This window comes from Podarcis raffonei, chromosome 12 (genome assembly GCF_027172205.1).
Source record: "Podarcis raffonei isolate rPodRaf1 chromosome 12, rPodRaf1.pri, whole genome shotgun sequence".
Classification (NCBI taxonomy): domain Eukaryota; kingdom Metazoa; phylum Chordata; class Lepidosauria; order Squamata; family Lacertidae; genus Podarcis; species Podarcis raffonei.
Window position 1 is genome coordinate 14,882,856 of NC_070613.1, and position 17,204 is coordinate 14,900,059.

At 40.5% G+C, this 17,204-nt stretch overlaps 1 protein-coding gene across 6 annotated transcripts in view; it reads left to right on the forward strand.

The window, feature by feature from the left end:
* The first annotated feature begins 455 nt into the window (after positions 1–455).
* The window catches only part of WDR37 (WD repeat domain 37), a 58,453-nt gene continuing 41,704 nt past the window's right edge, over positions 456–17,204 (forward strand). Inside the window, exons 1-6 of one of the 6 annotated variants that reach the window (XM_053410059.1) lie at positions 457–755; positions 9,795–9,826; positions 13,490–13,667; positions 14,377–14,473; positions 15,767–15,862; positions 16,015–16,079. In XM_053410059.1, coding sequence (XP_053266034.1) covers positions 13,530–13,667; positions 14,377–14,473; positions 15,767–15,862; positions 16,015–16,079 — 396 coding nt within the window. In that variant the 5' untranslated portion in view covers positions 457–755; positions 9,795–9,826; positions 13,490–13,529. Of the gene's footprint in view, positions 756–3,603; positions 5,386–9,794; positions 9,827–13,489; positions 13,668–14,376; positions 14,474–15,766; positions 15,863–16,014; positions 16,080–17,204 lie in introns of those variants that run through there. The other 5 variants (XM_053410058.1, XM_053410061.1, XM_053410060.1 and 2 more) reach the window with 5 other exon arrangements.

The window sequence follows — 17,204 nt, forward strand, 5'->3', positions numbered from 1 at the left end:
AGCGGCTTAGTCATGCTGGCCACATGACCCGGAAGCTGTACGCCGCCTCCCTCGGCCAATAAAGTGAGATGAGTGCGGCAACCCCAGAGTTGGTCACGACTGGACCTAATGGTCAGGGGTCCCTTTACCTTTTACCAAATGTTAGAACCCAGTGGAACTCAATAATAATGGCAGCGACTTTTATGGACAAATTTATAGACAGATTTGTACAGCCGCCCAGCAAATCGAATCCCCCTCGCTGCCATCCCAGAGGCGGCTTAAAACGCCCCCGGGGCGGGAAGGAAGCGCCTCGCGACCTCGCTCGGCTGCAACAGCGCAGAACCCGCGGGGGGGGGGCGGGGGCGGAGTCACTTGACGCGCGCCGACTCCACCACGGCTTCCCCCTCCCCTTCCTCGGCGCCTCTCTCTCTCGTTCTCTCTGTGGTGGCTAAGCCGCCTGGCTGGCGGCCGAGGGGCTTCCGGCAGGAACCGGAAGTGGGCTAGAGCTTCTCTGGTGGAGCTAGCGGTTTTGGCGCATTCCGTGCCGGAGAGGGAGACCAGCTGCACCGGCGACCTTTTCCTCCTCCTCCTCTTCCTCCTATTTTCATTTTCTTTTCTCCTCCTCCTCCTCTTTCTCCTCCTAACCGGAGCTGCCTCCCCCCACTCTATTCCCCCCTCTCTCCTCGGCTTGGCTTGTTCTTCTCCCCGCCTTCCTTCCCTCCCTCCCTCTCCGGGCTCGGGAGCCGCCCCCTCCGCCTCCCAGCTGGATTTCAGAGGTGAGCCGAGCTCGGGGGGGCCTTTAGCCCGCGCCTCTCTCCCTTCCCCTCCCTCCCGCCATCTTCCTATCCCTGAGGGGGAAACGTCCCCTCAGCCCCCCGGGGGGAGGGGAAGCCAAGGAATCCCATCTGCTTCTCCTCCACAGAGAACTGAAGCGTGTCTGTGTATGTTTGGGGGAGGGGGGACAAGATCTGTATTAAGGTTGAGGTGAAGTGGCAATAGGTGCACCATGCCTCGTGTGTGTGTGTGAAGGTTAGGAGAACTGCTGAGGGATATCCCGCAATATGGGGGGTGGGGAGTTGATGGACCCCATGTAAACAGCATGCTTCTTTGTGTTTCCGTTACACGTTTGTGCTCATTTTCAACCTTTTTTTGTTTTTCAGTTGTGTGTGCGTGCCTGGGCAGAAGTTAAGTTTGATAAAATAGACAGGTTTACAGGAATGGGGTATTTGAAGAAAGAGGCACGGGGGGGGGGTAAGGGGCCTGCCTGCAGCCGCATTTTGCTTTATTTTACTTAAAACAACAACAACAACAGCTGTGCTGCTTTATCGTGACCATAACTGGAAACGCGTTATGCTGTAAACAGTTCACAGCATCAAACAATACAGGAATCCAGTCAAGCTAACGTTATCAGGTTAAAAAGTTCGGAGCAGCCAGAACCAAGGACATCTTCGGCTGGTACTAATGGTCAGGGAAAGCCCAGGATAAATAAATGAGGATTTACAGTACTCAATCAAAAGGGAGAACATTTCTCTCTCTCTCTCACACACACACACACACACACTGAGAAGGTCACATTAACTGTCTAAAGTTAAGTGGTGGTGGTTCTGAATAGCCTGAAAGTGAATCCTGCTGTTTGAATGCTGAGGTGTTCACCAGTACCCTTGCTCCAAGGTGTATGTTTCTTGAACAAATGAGGTAATCAGGGCAATTAGTGTGTGGAAGGCTGCCAATTAGATTCAGAGAGCCTGTAGTGTTTCAGTGAACTTCACATCCCCAAACACATTCCCTGTAATAAAATAACAGCTCTTTTTCTGTAGTTTTGGAAATAGCTTAGGCTGCATTCTACAGGGCTTGCGGTATTTGAGTTTCACACCAAGTGAATTGAAAGTGTTGCATCTGTTGTAACTCTGTATTATTAATGAAAATAAGCATTCACATAGCACATATATGTATTTCCAACAGTAGTAATCACTTACATATCATTTTTAAGTATTCAGACCACTTCAAATAAATTCTCAGTAATCTTTATGTTGTCCAATTAAGGTAAATTAATATTATTCACTTATTATGCAGTGGGAGCTGAAACAGAGTGGTTACTTGAGGCCACCTAGTTTGGTTAGACCTTTTCTGTAACAGTGATGTGGTTAATGATTTAATGGCAGAGAAGCCTTCACTTGCATTTGTTTTCCTTGAACAAGTGATTAATGCTGTTTGCCTGAACCAAAACAAAAGAGAGCCTCTCTGATAAACCTGCAGGCTATATATAAATGTTGTTAGGATGCATCTCCTTTAGGTTTAGAAATGAGATGATCTTAAGGAGAAAAATAGCTGTCCCTAAGAGACATAAAGTTTCTTGGTGTCTCTTGCTGAAATGTATAGACTGGAGATAAGTAAAAGAAAACATTTAATATAACACAAAACCTATGGAATGTCACATCCTTTGGAATTTATTTTCTTAAGGTTTCATGAAGGTCACAACCTCCCCATGGCTGAAAAATGCAGGATCAATCTATTAGTTGCTACTACTCATCGTGTTGAAAGATGGTATGTTCCAGATATTAGGCCCAAGAAGAAGTAACATTTAGTGTATAAAAACATCATACCCATGTGGGTGTTACCCATGATGTTTAATGTTTACAGTATGTTTAACATAATGTTTAAACTTGATCACTTGTTCCTATACATAGAATATTAGCATGCCTTTCATCTGCATCACAGATTCTTAAGGTACTAATGCTACATGTAGAAATAAGCAACCCACTTTAAAAGTGATGCAGGCAGTAGGTTGTCAGATTGTGAGGACTAATGAGACATAGGTATTGCCATTCTGTTGTTCATATAAATCACCCTGTAGCCTCTGGCTACCCATTTTAAAATAATGCTGATCTTGATGGACTGTTGATAGAATCTCACACTGAAATTCTGTTTCTAATGAAGTAGCAAGAAATTTTGAATGCCCAGGTTACTGTGCTGCTGGAATGTTTCCAGGTTATGTTTCTGCGTACAGTGGTGATTGTTTATTTGGGCATTTATATCCTATTCTGTGATAAAATCAAACATGACATGGCTTCCAAATAAAATTATATATCACAACAAAATTAAAAATACTGTAGCATAAAAAAAATCACATATTGGCATAGAAATTTGGGAGAGGCATTCCAACTCAATAGGTGAAGCACATTCATTGTCTGCAAAAGGTTCCCATCATGTCCAAGTAGGACTTTGAAGATTCCTTTCTGAATCACTGGAGACTTCCTGCAGGTCCGTTTTGGCAATACTGAGAGAGATGAGTGGTTGGTTGGTCTTACTTGTTACCAGGCAGCTTCCCATGTTGCTATTAATTCTCAAGCTTTGATTATGGAAGAAATAACTATTTCCAATATCCCTTGACACATAATCCTCCCACATTTGCATTAAAGTGGTAAAATAATTTTCAAAACCCTTTTGTCACTGGTTAGTTGAATTCTAATTTTCTTTACCTTATGCTATTTGTCAGCAAGGAGAAAAAGGGGAAGGTGGAAAATATTTAAAAGAATAGAACAGGAGGGACAGGCAGAATTTATTTTAAAAAGTAGTGCTGCAGAGGATATCTTGGGCAGTTGCATGTATGACATGAACAATCTCATTCCTGACTGGATGGCTGAGATAAGATTGTATTACTGAGTATGTGATTAAAAAGCTCAGATAGTTTCAGCATTACTAGGTTAGAATGGCAAGTTGTGGCACATCCCCTAGGTTGCAAAAATGACAGTGGGATTGCTAGATTTGACAATTTTGTTCAGTTTCATTATTTTATTTATTTTATAAAATTTATACATGGCTTGATTGGAAAAATACCTCAAAGTAGGCTTTGAATTTTTCTTATATTCTGAACTATGTGGAATCTTCACAAGCATTCTTGCTCATTTTTTAATTAGCAACATGTACTTTATGTTATTGTATAATCTTCAGAGGATGAATTTTAGTACTCAGCATATATGCTATATAATGTGACCATGGTTAATTTCATTTTGGATTAATTGTTGGTACTGTTTGAATAGCCACCAAACTCCTATAATGATGAATTTAAAAATGCAGTTATCAGCCAGTGATGGAGGTGCTTTCCTCCTATTTAGCTGTTAATCAGGAAAACGACTGAGTGTTTTCCAAGTGCCTGTAGACTTCAAGTTCAAATCAAATTGTCATATTTTCCTACTAATATTTATATTTTATGCACATTATTATTTTACAAAATATTAAAATAAGCAGAAACTTTTGGAGTATACTGTGAATATACAAGAATAAAGCTTTATTAATTTTGAGGAAAGCAAGACCACATCTCTGCTGTTATAAAAATCATTGGATTCCAGCAACATGTGAAGAAATTTTGTATTTGGTCAGGGCTTTTTAACAACACTGTGCAAGCTCGGAATTAAGAGAGACGTGTAACAGAATGAGATAATATTGTTAATGGAATAATGAAATGTGCAGATAAATATCTGGGTTTATGCAAAGTAAATGGAGATTAGATATGGCTTTAAAGCACACACTTCAGCCAGGTGTGTTTATGATAAGGAAAGTGAACAATGATGTGACCTAAGGAAATTGCTGGTTTTGCTCATGAAAATTAGCAGAGGTTTGGAAGCTATGAAAGAACTCAGCGATTAGGTTATTTCAACAGCAAGTGAAAATCCACTGCAGGAAATTACTGGTTGAAAAGAATCATGTAATTTGGTTGGACATTTTAGCTGTTAGGCCAGAGGACTGTTTCATATATGCCTGTTGTCATTAGCCCATCTAACAGGCCTATCCACCCAATCATCTGCTTCCCATGCTGTGCCACACAACTCCTGACTTAAAAAGCAGACTGCATTGTGGATAGTGTGTGAGAAGAACTCTGCTGTCAGGTCATCACAGTCAAATTCTTTGGGCCACCATTTGCTAGTGGCTGGGTATAGGTAGATGCATAATGCCAAATTTAGATGAGGCTCATTTTTTCTGTAGCCGCTGTTTGAGAACTTCAGTGCTCTAGTCAGGTGATATGCATGTACCAACCTTTCCACATGGCATCCTGTTTCTATCTGTTTCCTTCCTGCCTCAGTGTCTCAGCAGTTTTTTACCAGAACATATTAGAACTGGGTTTCCTGTTGCTTGTTTTCTTCCCTTCCTGTATCTGCTGGCTTTCTTCAGTTAACTGACTGACCCACTGGGTCCATTCCTGGCTTAATATTCTTTGTTATGATCCTGTCCCAACCTTCTATTTTAATACTGCCCTTCCACTCCTGTTCCTAATGCAAACTGGTTTGGCAAATCTTATATAAAGACTGAAGAATTGTCCTCTGGGACACTGACACCAGGAAAAGTGAAGAGATCTTCTGGATAAACAGAACTGTCTGCTTCCCTGAATCATGGCTGCTGATTTTGGTGGTCAGAATTGTCATAATATTGCAGATTTGTTTACTTGTCTTTCTGATGACTATCTGAAATTTATAAAGGATTCCAGGGAATTTTCATGAATGTGCTCTGAATTCATATGGAGTGCTGCTCAGGGCTCCACCCCTAGTTAAAGTACTGGTCTAGAACAATGCCATTCAACATGGTGCCCTCCAGATGTTTTGGGTTGCAACTCTCATCATCCTCAGCCAATATGGCCAATAGTCAGGAATAATGGGAGTTTTAAGGTAGAGGTAAAGGGACCCCCGACCATTAGGTCCAGTCATGACCGACTCTGGGGTTGCGGCGCTCATCTCACTTTATTGGCCGAGGGAGCCGGCGTACAGCTTCCGGGTCATGTGGCCAGCATGACTAAGCCGCTTCTGGCAAACCAGAGCAGTGCATGGAAACGCCGTTTACCTTCCCACCAGAGCGGTACCTATTTATCTACTTGCACTTTGACGTGCTTTCGAACTGCTAGGTTGGCAGGAGCAGGGACCGAGAAACGGGAGCTCACCCTGTCGCGGGGATTCGAACCGCCAACCTTCTGATCGGCAAGTCCTAGGCTCTGTGGTTTAACCCACAGTGCCACCCATGTCCCTTCAATGGGAGTTTTAGTTCAAAACATTTTTGGGGACTGACATCTCCATCACATGGCTAGTACGCAGCAGCATTTTCTGTTGTGCGCTGAAGCACCAAAAGAAGCAGCTGCGCACCAGCCAGCCAGCCAGTTTGTGGAAATGTCTTGTTGCTGTTTTATTCTGGATTGTTTCATTTGATTCTTTAGAGGGGTATAGAAATGAATAATAATAATAAACCCCACCACATAAGAAAGTGACTAGACAGAGGTGGCACCCATAACCTAGGTTTAAGGTGCCATGTGGTGATTAGCTTATATAACACTGGTTATCTAACACTGGTTGTGAGCAAGCCATCATTTAGGAAAGGTTGACTACCATTACTATTTTTGTGTATGTGGGAAATGCAACGAATCTTTGAAGAATTCTTAGTTGCCTTGGAACACAGCTTGAAAATCCCTGCTCTGCTAAACAAGGCTTAATTTTATTCTACAATCTTAACTAATTGCTTATGCTGCAATAAATGTTGTAGTCTTTAAGGCGCAACAAAACTCTTTATTGTTATTCCTTCTGCAACAGATTAACATGCCTAGCCCTCTGAAAATCACAACTGTTAACTTCTGTGTGTGTGTGTCTGTTAAAAAGAAGTTTAAGGGAAACACTTCTTTCAAGTTCTCCATTCCCAGGAAAGTATTCATTTATTAATAATAATGCCTGTTTAAAATTTGAATGCCAAATCAAGCTGTATGTTGGAGAACAGAGCAGAAAGGGGTGGGGAGCTTGCTTTTGCATTTATACTTGCTCTGCCAGTCTCCCTCCCTCAAACCTAAGCAATTTTAAATGGACAAAAAAGGAAGCACACTGCTTTAGTAATTCTTTCCACATTCTGATATTTCCTGAAAGAGATATTGTCTCTTGGCTTTCAGAAACATGAATGCCCGAGGGATTTTTTTCTTTCATTACAGAACTCGTCTTGATTGCTTAAGATCGGACAAGTAAGCATATTAGGAATACCAACTATTGCTAAAGTAGGTGACTTAATGGGGGGACCTTGTAACATTGTTGCCTGATCTTTTATGCTTGCTATTCTTGTTTCATCTTTGACAATTAAATGATAATTTGTTTTACATTTTATCTTCCAGAAATAATCAGAAATAATCTGATACATTCAATAAAAAGTAGATGTTGTGTGTTTTATTTAAAGGTATAAAACATGCACTGTAAAGGATAATTCGGATACTAGAATAATAGTATTAAAAAATTGTATAGTTGTCTCTTTGCCATTGTAGAATATTTTATATCTCTCCCACCTTTTATGGGATGATTTGTTAGGATGTGAATAACTTAAGGCAAGTCATTTTTCTGCTGTGGACCTGATTGATCACTGTTGCAAAATTTTATGCTTGGGGCATTTAAGGGAGCATTGTTTGCAACTTAGCAAACTAGTTCTTATATACTCAAGTGTAATGTTACCTTTGCCATAATGCCGTTTTGAGTTTGAGTCATCAGTTGCTGCCCCATTATATTAGCAAATAGCTTTGAAAATATCATTTGTGCAACACTGGTTCAAATGAATATAGTTCAAATGTGTAGTCAAACCTTGATCTGACTTCCTCATGCAAAACAGTTGCAACACATGAAGGGGACATTAAAAAACACAATCAAGTTCATCAACAGTGGTTTACAGAAACCAGACCTATGTTAGGTGACCTGATAGTTTCATATGTTGCCATGGAAAGGCTACAATTGCAGCTTTTGGCCTATGAATGCGAGTACTCCCAACAGAACTTGAGAAACTCCAAATACAGGCGTCATCCCACTTAATGCACAGTTGACTTGTGTGCGACTGTGTATCTGCGTGGCACTGGGAAATACATACGTACGTACCAGGAAATGGGGGAAAGTCCTCAGGGCTTCCAAGGAGACCCTCCCTGGAGCCAGACGAGGATGTCATTGAGGGCACAGAAAGCCCTCAAAAGACCAGAGGCACAGCAAGGCTTTGTTTAGGCTGCTCAGCCTCCACACCTAACAGCTGAAGTGCACATCTTCCAGCCAGCCCCAGAGCTTCAACTGTAGATATTTCGGTCTGGATTGAAGAGATGTGGAGAGCAGGAAAAAGCGGGTGTTTAGAGGGTTTCCCCCTTTTCTGATTTTCACTTATGCGCGCAGGGTTGTTTGTATAGATTCCTGCAGATTCCTGTCTGTTTACAATGTAATATTATAGTTAACATTTACTTATTGTCTTGAATCATCTGATTATGTTCTTTTGACACTGTATTTTGATCAGTGTGGCCTAGTTAGTGGTGTGCTGAGAGATCCCATGTATCCAGTTCACGCTATGCTTACCTGCAGGTGAATGTGCATACTTTGGATTACAACTACATCTGTACTTCTGTGTCCTCACAGGTCTATAATCAATTGAGGTGGGGCTGGGTGCATCCACATTGTGTCTGTCCCTGTGCTCTGCTATGCCCCTTCTCTGGTTTGCACCCATCTGTCTTGAGAGACTGTGGAGTGCATCTCCAGGGGTGAAGTCAAACTGCTGCATTAGCAGCACCAAATTAGCCTCCCTGGGGAAGAAGCCTGGGCAGTGAGTATGGAGGTCTTGGACTTCCCAGATGGCAAGACTCCCTGGCCCTTGCTGATGTGATCCAAAGGAAAGTCGAGCAATACGTTCGGCACCAGCTTGGCTGCAGGAGTTGTGGGAAGGAGGCATACAAGATGCCACCCAACTGCTTTAGGAACTGCACTCCAGATTTGGGCAGGATTTACTCCTTAGCATTTTCTTCTACCAAGGATATCTCCCAAGGCAGCAGGGGTTTGGGAGCAGAGTTTTGCGTCTCCTAGATGGGCTACCTTCCTTGGCTGACGAGCTCTACCAACCCCTCACTTCCTTTTATCTAGAGCTTGTGCAGAAGCTGCCTTCTTGACCATCAGACCCACTATTGGTCTTGTCCACTCAATTTACTAGAGCCTGTCTTTGCATGCAGGTACTGTATTTTTTGCTTTATAAGACTCACTTTTTCCCTCCTAAAAAGTAAGGGGAAATGTGTGTGCGTCTTATGGAGGGAATGCAGGCTGTGCAGCTATCCCAGAAGCCAGAACAGCAAGAGGGATTGCTGCTTTCACTGCACAGTGATCCCTCTTGCTGTTCTGGCTTCTGAGATTCAGAATATTTTTTTTCTTGTTTTCCTCCTCCAAAAACTAGGTGCGTCTTATGGTCTGGTGCGTCTTATAGAGCGAAAACTACGGTACTATTTCCTGCGTAGTACTATCCATACATTGGGGGCATGTCTGCAGTGCGGCAACTTGCCAAATGTGTGTTGCCTGTCTCCATGAGCTGCAACCCTGAATGCTCAGGGTCATAGTTTATGGGGCTAGCCAGTGTGTATTTGGAAAGCTGTCCTGCTGCTGCCATGCTCCTAATGTGTGGATAGCATGGGGGGGGGCATAGCAGGGCACCACTCATCCCTCATGGGAGGCTGAACACCTGAATACCTGAAGAATACCTGAACACCTGAAGAATTCCACTGATATTAAATCTCATGGAAACAAATGGAATATGCTTTCAAGAAGTAGGCTTATGATGGTGCAGTAAGCGTACCTGTCAGCTCATACTGAACGTAAACTGCAACATCTGAACTGTGGATTTTTTCATTTCTCACTAATGTTCTCATTGTGGCCCTTAACATGCATGATAGCAGGAAGATTAAAGTATAGGTGGTAGTTTTGCATGCTTCAGCAATAATTGACTTAAAATGTGAAAGTCTTTTTGACTAATTTTTGTATTGTTTCACTAATCAATATTTAATATGGTTTTCATAGGATATTTAACATGACACTGATATACTGGACAGGTAATTTCCATTATTTTGAAAACCTAATTTAATAGGGTGAATCCAGGTAACTGCCAGCAATGATCCCCTCTTGTGGCTGCAATCCTATACTCATTTATCTGGGAGTACATCCCATTGAACTCAATGAGATTTACTTCTGTGTAAACATGTATAGGATTGTGCTGTGTATCTCCATGTGCCATACTGTTTTGCTAAGGACTTGTTCAGTTAATTCCATTTCTTACATTAAATTTGTAAGATTTTTGTGGTGAAAGGGCAATTGATCTTGACAGAAATCACCTTTCCAACTTAAGTGATTTGCTACCAAAGCTTAAAGGATAATATTCCGCCCCCCCCTTAAGGTTCAGTAATCTCTCTTTAAAAGCTAAAGGCTGTTCGGTCTTTTGGATAGTTTTACAGTACAATGCTATATATATCTTCTTGGAAGTAAGCCCCATTGAGTTCATTGGGGATTACTTTCATGTATGTTAGCATTGGATTGCAGCCTTAAAGTATGCTTTGAGCTGCTGCACATGAATTTTTCCTACGCTGGCTTCATGATGTGTGTGTTAATAATAAATATACTGTGTTGTCACATACAGTGGTGTACATGTTTATTACACACAACAGTGGTCGGTGTAGGAGAAATATCACGTGTCAGTGGGCCCTTGAATCCTGCTTGTTAATTTCTCCTTTTCCCCATCTTCCGTGTGTGTGTGTGTTTGCTTGTTGCCTCCTCAGCTTTAGGTGTAACTTCTTGCAAGATCTGGAGGAGGGCTTGCATTTAAGCATGTCTTTTTCCTGAATAATGCATGAATTTTGCAGTCATTCTGGTGCATGAAGATGTGCAAAGGATCATTAGTATAATGAAATGCAGATTGATGATGTCCAACTGACTAAGCTGTTAACATTTTATGAGCAAATAACTTCTCTAGTTCTAAAATTGTATTTTTCCCCCTCAAAGGTTTTGACGGTGCTTTATTATGTTTGTCCTTCTCTTCCAGTTTTTGAAGGTTTTTAGTTTTGTCTAAATTGCACTGGAAACTGCATTGGGCAGGGGCCTGACTTTTTCCTGTGTTTTGTTTAGCACCTTGTAGATGTAGGTGCATGATTTAGAATAAATATGAATAAATATTAAAATGATTTCTTCCATCTCCAAATTTGGTTTGTATCACTTTAATTGTGGCTCTTCCTTTCTTGTTGGAAATGATAAAAAAGGGCCTGTATCTAAACAGCCGGTTGTTTTCCTGATGCTGTGAAAAATGGCTTAAAGAAAGTGTTCATTTTGCAGAACGTTTGACCATGATTAAAAGGGAAGGTTAAATTGCACCATCAGATTAAAATACATTATTTAAGTTCAGCTGTTCTATGAGTGTAGTAGATCTTTTAGCCAGAGCTAGCACAAAGATGTGGAAATTCTAAGTCCCCTTGGGTCTGCTTTGAGCTTAAGAATTTTAATAATGACTAGTGGAGGGAAATTATCACTAACAGGTTGACCTTTTTGGAGACATCTTCCAAACCGCTGATACCATTTCTGTTAGTTGCTAGTCACAAGAAAAGTACATGTGAAAAGGGTGTTTAGCTTGTAGGAAAGGTTGTTTCAGAGGAATGCTCCTTGCTCATATCCATGTACTAAAACATACAGTATCCTCAGCCTTAATTAGTAAGTCTAATTAAACAGAGTCACGTAGTATTTTTCTGTGTTAATTTCAAGTATTATTTACACTACATTGCCTTGCAATTTGCAAAACATGCATTTGTTTTTGGCTGTAGATTTCATAACCTAGACTTTTCAAACCCCAACAGTCTTCTAGTTGTTAGATGTATATAACAGTTCTCATTCCTAATTTGAGAGTTGGTGTATTGTCAAATCTCCCTACATCAGGGATTTCCACACAGTTGTTTTAAATGCTGCTCACACTTCTTTGCTTAACTTTATTGCTTTCTTCTTTGTTCTGCAAGTTCCTGGGTCTCTTTCCTGGACTGTCATTGTTTTGGAATTCTTTTTCGGGTGGGGGAAATGAATGTTGCCTTCTGAGTTGATAGTCTTTTAACCTTGGATTCAAAGTAACAATTAGCCATTGTTCTGTTATTGAAGCTAAAAACTCACATGTTAAAATTAGAGCTGGCACCAATTAAAGAAAATTTAATTAACTATGAGCTATAATTGTTTAGTAAGGGACGCGGGTGGCGCTGTGGGTAAAAGCCTCAGCGCCTAGGGCTTGCCGATCGAAAGGTCGGCAGTTCGAATCCCCGCAGGCGGGGTGCGCTCCCGCTGCTCTGTCCCAGCGCCTGCCAACCTAGCAGTTCAAAAGCACCTCCGGGTGCAAGTAGATAAATAGGGACCGCTTACTGGCGGGAAGGTAAACGGCGTTTCCGTGTGCTGTGCTGGCTCGCCAGATGCAGCTTTGTCACGCTGGCCACGTGACCCGGAAGTGTCTCCGGACAGCGCTGGCCCCCGGCCTCTTGAGTGAGATGGGCGCACAACCCCAGAGTCTGTCAAGACTGGCCCGTACGGGCAGGGGTACCTTTACCTTTACCTTATAATTGTTTAAAATGGTATACAAATAGAATTATAATTCTGAACAGTATTATTTGTCTTTAGATTATTGACACATGAATAAGACACCATTTTAGAAGAGGCATTCTTTACCATGGGGGAGAGGAGGAATACCTCTGTTAAAGTGTTGTCTGCCTCCCATGTTTATGTAAGTTCTTGTACTAGAACAAATTCTGCTGTCAGATGAACAGTGGCCATCTTCTTAACTGAAAGGTTTTTAATTGACGAAATGCTTCAGCTCTTGTTAAAATGGAATTTGAGGAGGGGAGGAAATGGAAAATGTTTCTTGCTTAATAGATTCATATTAATTGTGAAAAGATTTGGATACAGTGTAGTTTTTTGGACACTGTTCCCTAAATGAAGCACAACTTGACTTTCTTATGGGAGCAGTATGGTTCATGCATGGGCAAGTATGGTTGAAGGTACTGTCAGGTAATTTAAACACAGTTCAGATGACTTTTGAAATGCATAGTGATGATTTTCGAATAGAGCAAATGTTAAAAAAAGATACATTTGCAAATCCGTTTTAATATTCTTAGCATTAAATGTTAAATGAATTAACTTTTTAAAGACTTTAATTTGATTATAGCACAGTCTTTGTGTAAGGTGTTTTATGAAAGAACAAGTTAGTAAACTGCTGCAACATTTTACTAAATATTCTACTAAATATTACCTGACTCCACCCTTCAAACATCATCTTCCTTTACTTACAGCTGGGTTTATGACTTTGCATGCATTTCATTGAACTGCAGTAGGTGTTTGATTGTTTGCTGGAAGCATTTTGGAATTCTCACTGGGTTTGCATTTCGAAGGCACTTAGTAGGCCCCTAGCCTAGAGGAGGATTTTTTTTATTTATACGGTGGCTTTTTAGCTAACAATTAATGGCAGAGAATGTGGTCTCAATTCTCCTGTTTTCATATATCCGCAGCATTATTTTTTAAATAGAATCAGAATTAAATAATTTTAACTAAAGGCAGCTCTTTTTCCTCAGACAAAAACAAAATATCCCTTCCCTAAAAATGATTTAAGAATTTTGCAGGCTTAAATTTTTCCATGACAATTATTTCTTCTAAGACTAACTCATTATATAAATCAAATTCTAATATTTAACACTTGGTTTTAGTTTATCTTAGGAACTTCTGGGAAGTTATTTTTTTGAAGTAATGCCCACAGAAAGTGGAAGTTGTGCCACTGCTCGCCAAGCCAAGCAGAAACGCAAATCTCACAGTCTTTCTATACGAAGAACAAACAGTTCTGAACAGGAGCGGTCAGGATTGCAGAGAGAGATGTTGGAAGGCCAGGTAAATTTGGCTGTAATTTGTGTGTCTTATGTTTGTTTAAATTCTCTACTTAATCCTATTAAGGCAAGTTACAATAGCTTGATAACTATCTATTGAGCGGCAAAACTAATTCCATATAATTCCAAAAAAGAAAATATCTTTTTTTCCAAAACAAAACAAAACTTGCCAAGGCAACATGGAGGGTTTTCATACTGTGAGGAGTGGTGAAATGTAAAAGGCTATAACTCCTAGTTTAAAACTTGGGAATGCCTAAGCATTCAGTCCTTCACCTCATTTATCCTCAACACATCCTTTTGTGAATGTTCAGGTGAAACGAGGGGGGGGGGCGGAGAGGTGCTCAAAGCCACGCCATTGGTCTTCACTGCTGAACAGAGAATCAAGCCTGTGCCTTGGCTCAGACAGTTAAGGCAGCCTCATTATTGAGGCACCCACCATTCCATGCTACTTGGTTTATGATTGAATCATGGTCAAAATAGCACTCACTTCATCTAGCAGAGTGTTCTGTGACTCACTAATAGTTCGCCCCCCAAATCAACACAACAGTGGAGATCGAAGTATGATTTAAATTTGAACTCTTTTTTGGTATAATGGAAAAATTATTTCAGGATAGATTTTGGAGTAAAATTACAGAATTGGCATTAAGGGTAAAAAATGCACTAAAGCAATATAAAGCACTCCAATAATTTTTAATATTTTTTATTCTTTCAAGGATTCTAAACTACCATCATCTGTAAGAAATACACTCCTGGAACTTTTTGGCCAAATAGAAAGAGAGTTTGAAAACCTCTACATTGAAAATCTCGAATGTGAGTTGATCTTTATATAATGTATTGGAAAAATATTTGAAAAGTTGGAATAAAGGGCATGGAAAATATACTAGATGCATTATATTTCAGCTAATTATTCTGGTCCCCTGCCCCCATACATGATTGTGAATTAACAGCTTAGTAACAACTCTGAATGGACACTTACATTTCCCAAGTTACATATCCACGTATCACATGTGTTTGAGGTCCTAGCACTTGCATTGTCTAATTCCTTTTAACTTGATCCGTACAGTCATGTTCAGTATGCAGGTTTTTATATATAAAGATAGAAACAGAGCATTCGGATGTCTGATACGACTTCCTGTTTAATTCTTTATTTAACTAAGTATCAGCTACGCTTCAATATTTTAAAGCCACAGCAGTTTAACCATAAGGCAGCATAAAAATGTAACTATGCATAGCAAGGCATAATATGTTTGCCATATAAGCCCTCTACAGAATATGTAGAACTGCCTGCTTTACCCCCACCTCCATCCTTGAGTTCATCTCCACCACTGCTGACTTCATCTCCAGACCTTTGCACATTGAACACAAATCCTGAAAGGGGGAATCTACATGTTCTTGGCTGAATGTACATAGGCTCTCCCTTTCAACTCCCCCATTCTTTTTGTGATGGTTTTCTTGATGTCTGGAGAGGATGTTGAGGACAGAGCCAGCGTGGGGGGCTAACTTCCATGGGTTCTTGGAATTTGTGAAGAATTATGTCTACTTTTTAGGGCTGTATAATATATAAAATTCTCCATTATTATCATTACTTGTGTTTATTGATTCAAAATTGCTGTGCCAGATATCTAGACTGGATGCTCTCTCTTTTTAAACTTGGCAAAAATATGCTAAAGCTCTAATGTTGGGTTCATTGTCTTCCAATCTGGAGTGGAATTACATGCAGGAACAAGCTCTTTGGCAAGCAGTGACTTGCTCATTGTGGAAGAGAGATAGCGGTCTTTCCTTCCTGAATTTTTATTTGCATTTACTAATGGCTCTTTTGCATCAGAGTTATTCCCGTTGGAACTGTAGTTTTGAAGCAACTTACTCATAGCAAAGCCTGCTGTGAAATTATGTCTGAATCTGATGGCTGCTGGTTTAAGATTATGCTTACTACTTGTGGTATACAGATAAACCGCAGATGCAAAAAGCCCTTTTGGTAGATGGAAACTGGAGACTACTAGGCTGCACAGTTGAGGCCTCGGAAATAGGGAATGTGTGATAATTTAAAAGTTGTGATTGAATGCCTATTATCTTCATTAACATTGATTTTTATGCTACTGCTAGTACGTAGAGAGATTGATACACTTAATGAACGCTTAGCAGCTGAAGGCCAAACCATTGATGGAGCTGAACTGAGCAAGGGACAGCTGAAAACAAAAGGTAAGAAGAAGGTGGACAAGTACACCTCTCTTAGTTGGCTTTTCATAACTTAAGTTGGTGATTTGTTGGACGGATGTTATCACAAATGTTCAAATAAAATTATGAAACAGCCTTTAAAAACTCACTCCCTTTAAATTTATTTGTCTTAACAGCCAGTCATAGTACCAGTCAGTTGTCTCAGAAATTAAAGACTACTTACAAGGCATCTACTAGCAAGGTATGAAACACACTGAACCTTTTATTTCCCTGCAGTATTTACTTGCTGGCCTAAATTTGGCAGTTTTCTGTTAAGTACTTTCTATTTGTAGATATGCTTAGTGAAGGCTAGCAAAATCGTTGGCGTCTGTTTTCCGCTCCTCTGAATTGTTGCTTCAAAATAATGTAATGAACGCATTGGAAAGGAAAGGAGGTTTGCAGCAAGGGAGAGCTGTGACAGGGTTTAAAAAAACCTGTTAATAGAAGATAGAAACCAATAGCATTTTGATTGTGAGGAATTCTGTAGGAATAAAATGTAGTTAAGTTAAATAGATGTTACATCCATTTCCCCCATGAATTTTACTAATTCATGGACATCATTTTTGTTGTGTCCTTGTTCAAAATGTAGATTCATAGAACTGGATGCATCTTCTGATTGCAGTTACCAGTGACCTGATCGATACTTCGATCAATAGTGTGTTCTTGCCTCATGGAAGTATTACTCAGAAAGTCACATACAAACCTTTCATGCTGTTATCTTCCACAGGGCTTTCAAAATATATTGCTTTTTAGGTTCAAATGTAAACTTTTGGTGTCTGCTGTGAACAGAGCTAAATAAATATTATAAATTCCTATGGTGGCAGTGTCAAATATAGGATCAGACACATCACACTTACCCAGTGTTGATCATTAAGTTACATTGGGTTTGCTAGCTGCCCCTATTTACATATTTTGCTTTCTGGCTGGTTTCCGGAACAGCTAAGGTCAAGACCACTTTCCCACCTCATGTGTTTTTTTCTGCATAAACACAGTTTGGAGTTGGCCAGCCTTTCTTCTTTCTAGGAAACTCAGTAAGCTGTTGCAATCCAGCAGGGCTTGTAGCTTATACTCCCCATCTCCACTGCTGAGTCTATGCTGAATGTTGCCCAAACCATCGCTACTTAGAGAGGTGGCCATACTGGGAATTAGAAAAGGACTTTGATTTCAAATTTGTAGGCCCTCCCCCCATTTGGATTGGGCCAGGAATGAGCTGAAGAAAGTGTGTGGAGCACTCTTCAGTACAGAATACTTCAGGGTAGTTTTTTTAGCTTACTTTTGATCGTACTTTTTAATGCACGCTTATTAGGCAAATACAGTCAATAGATTA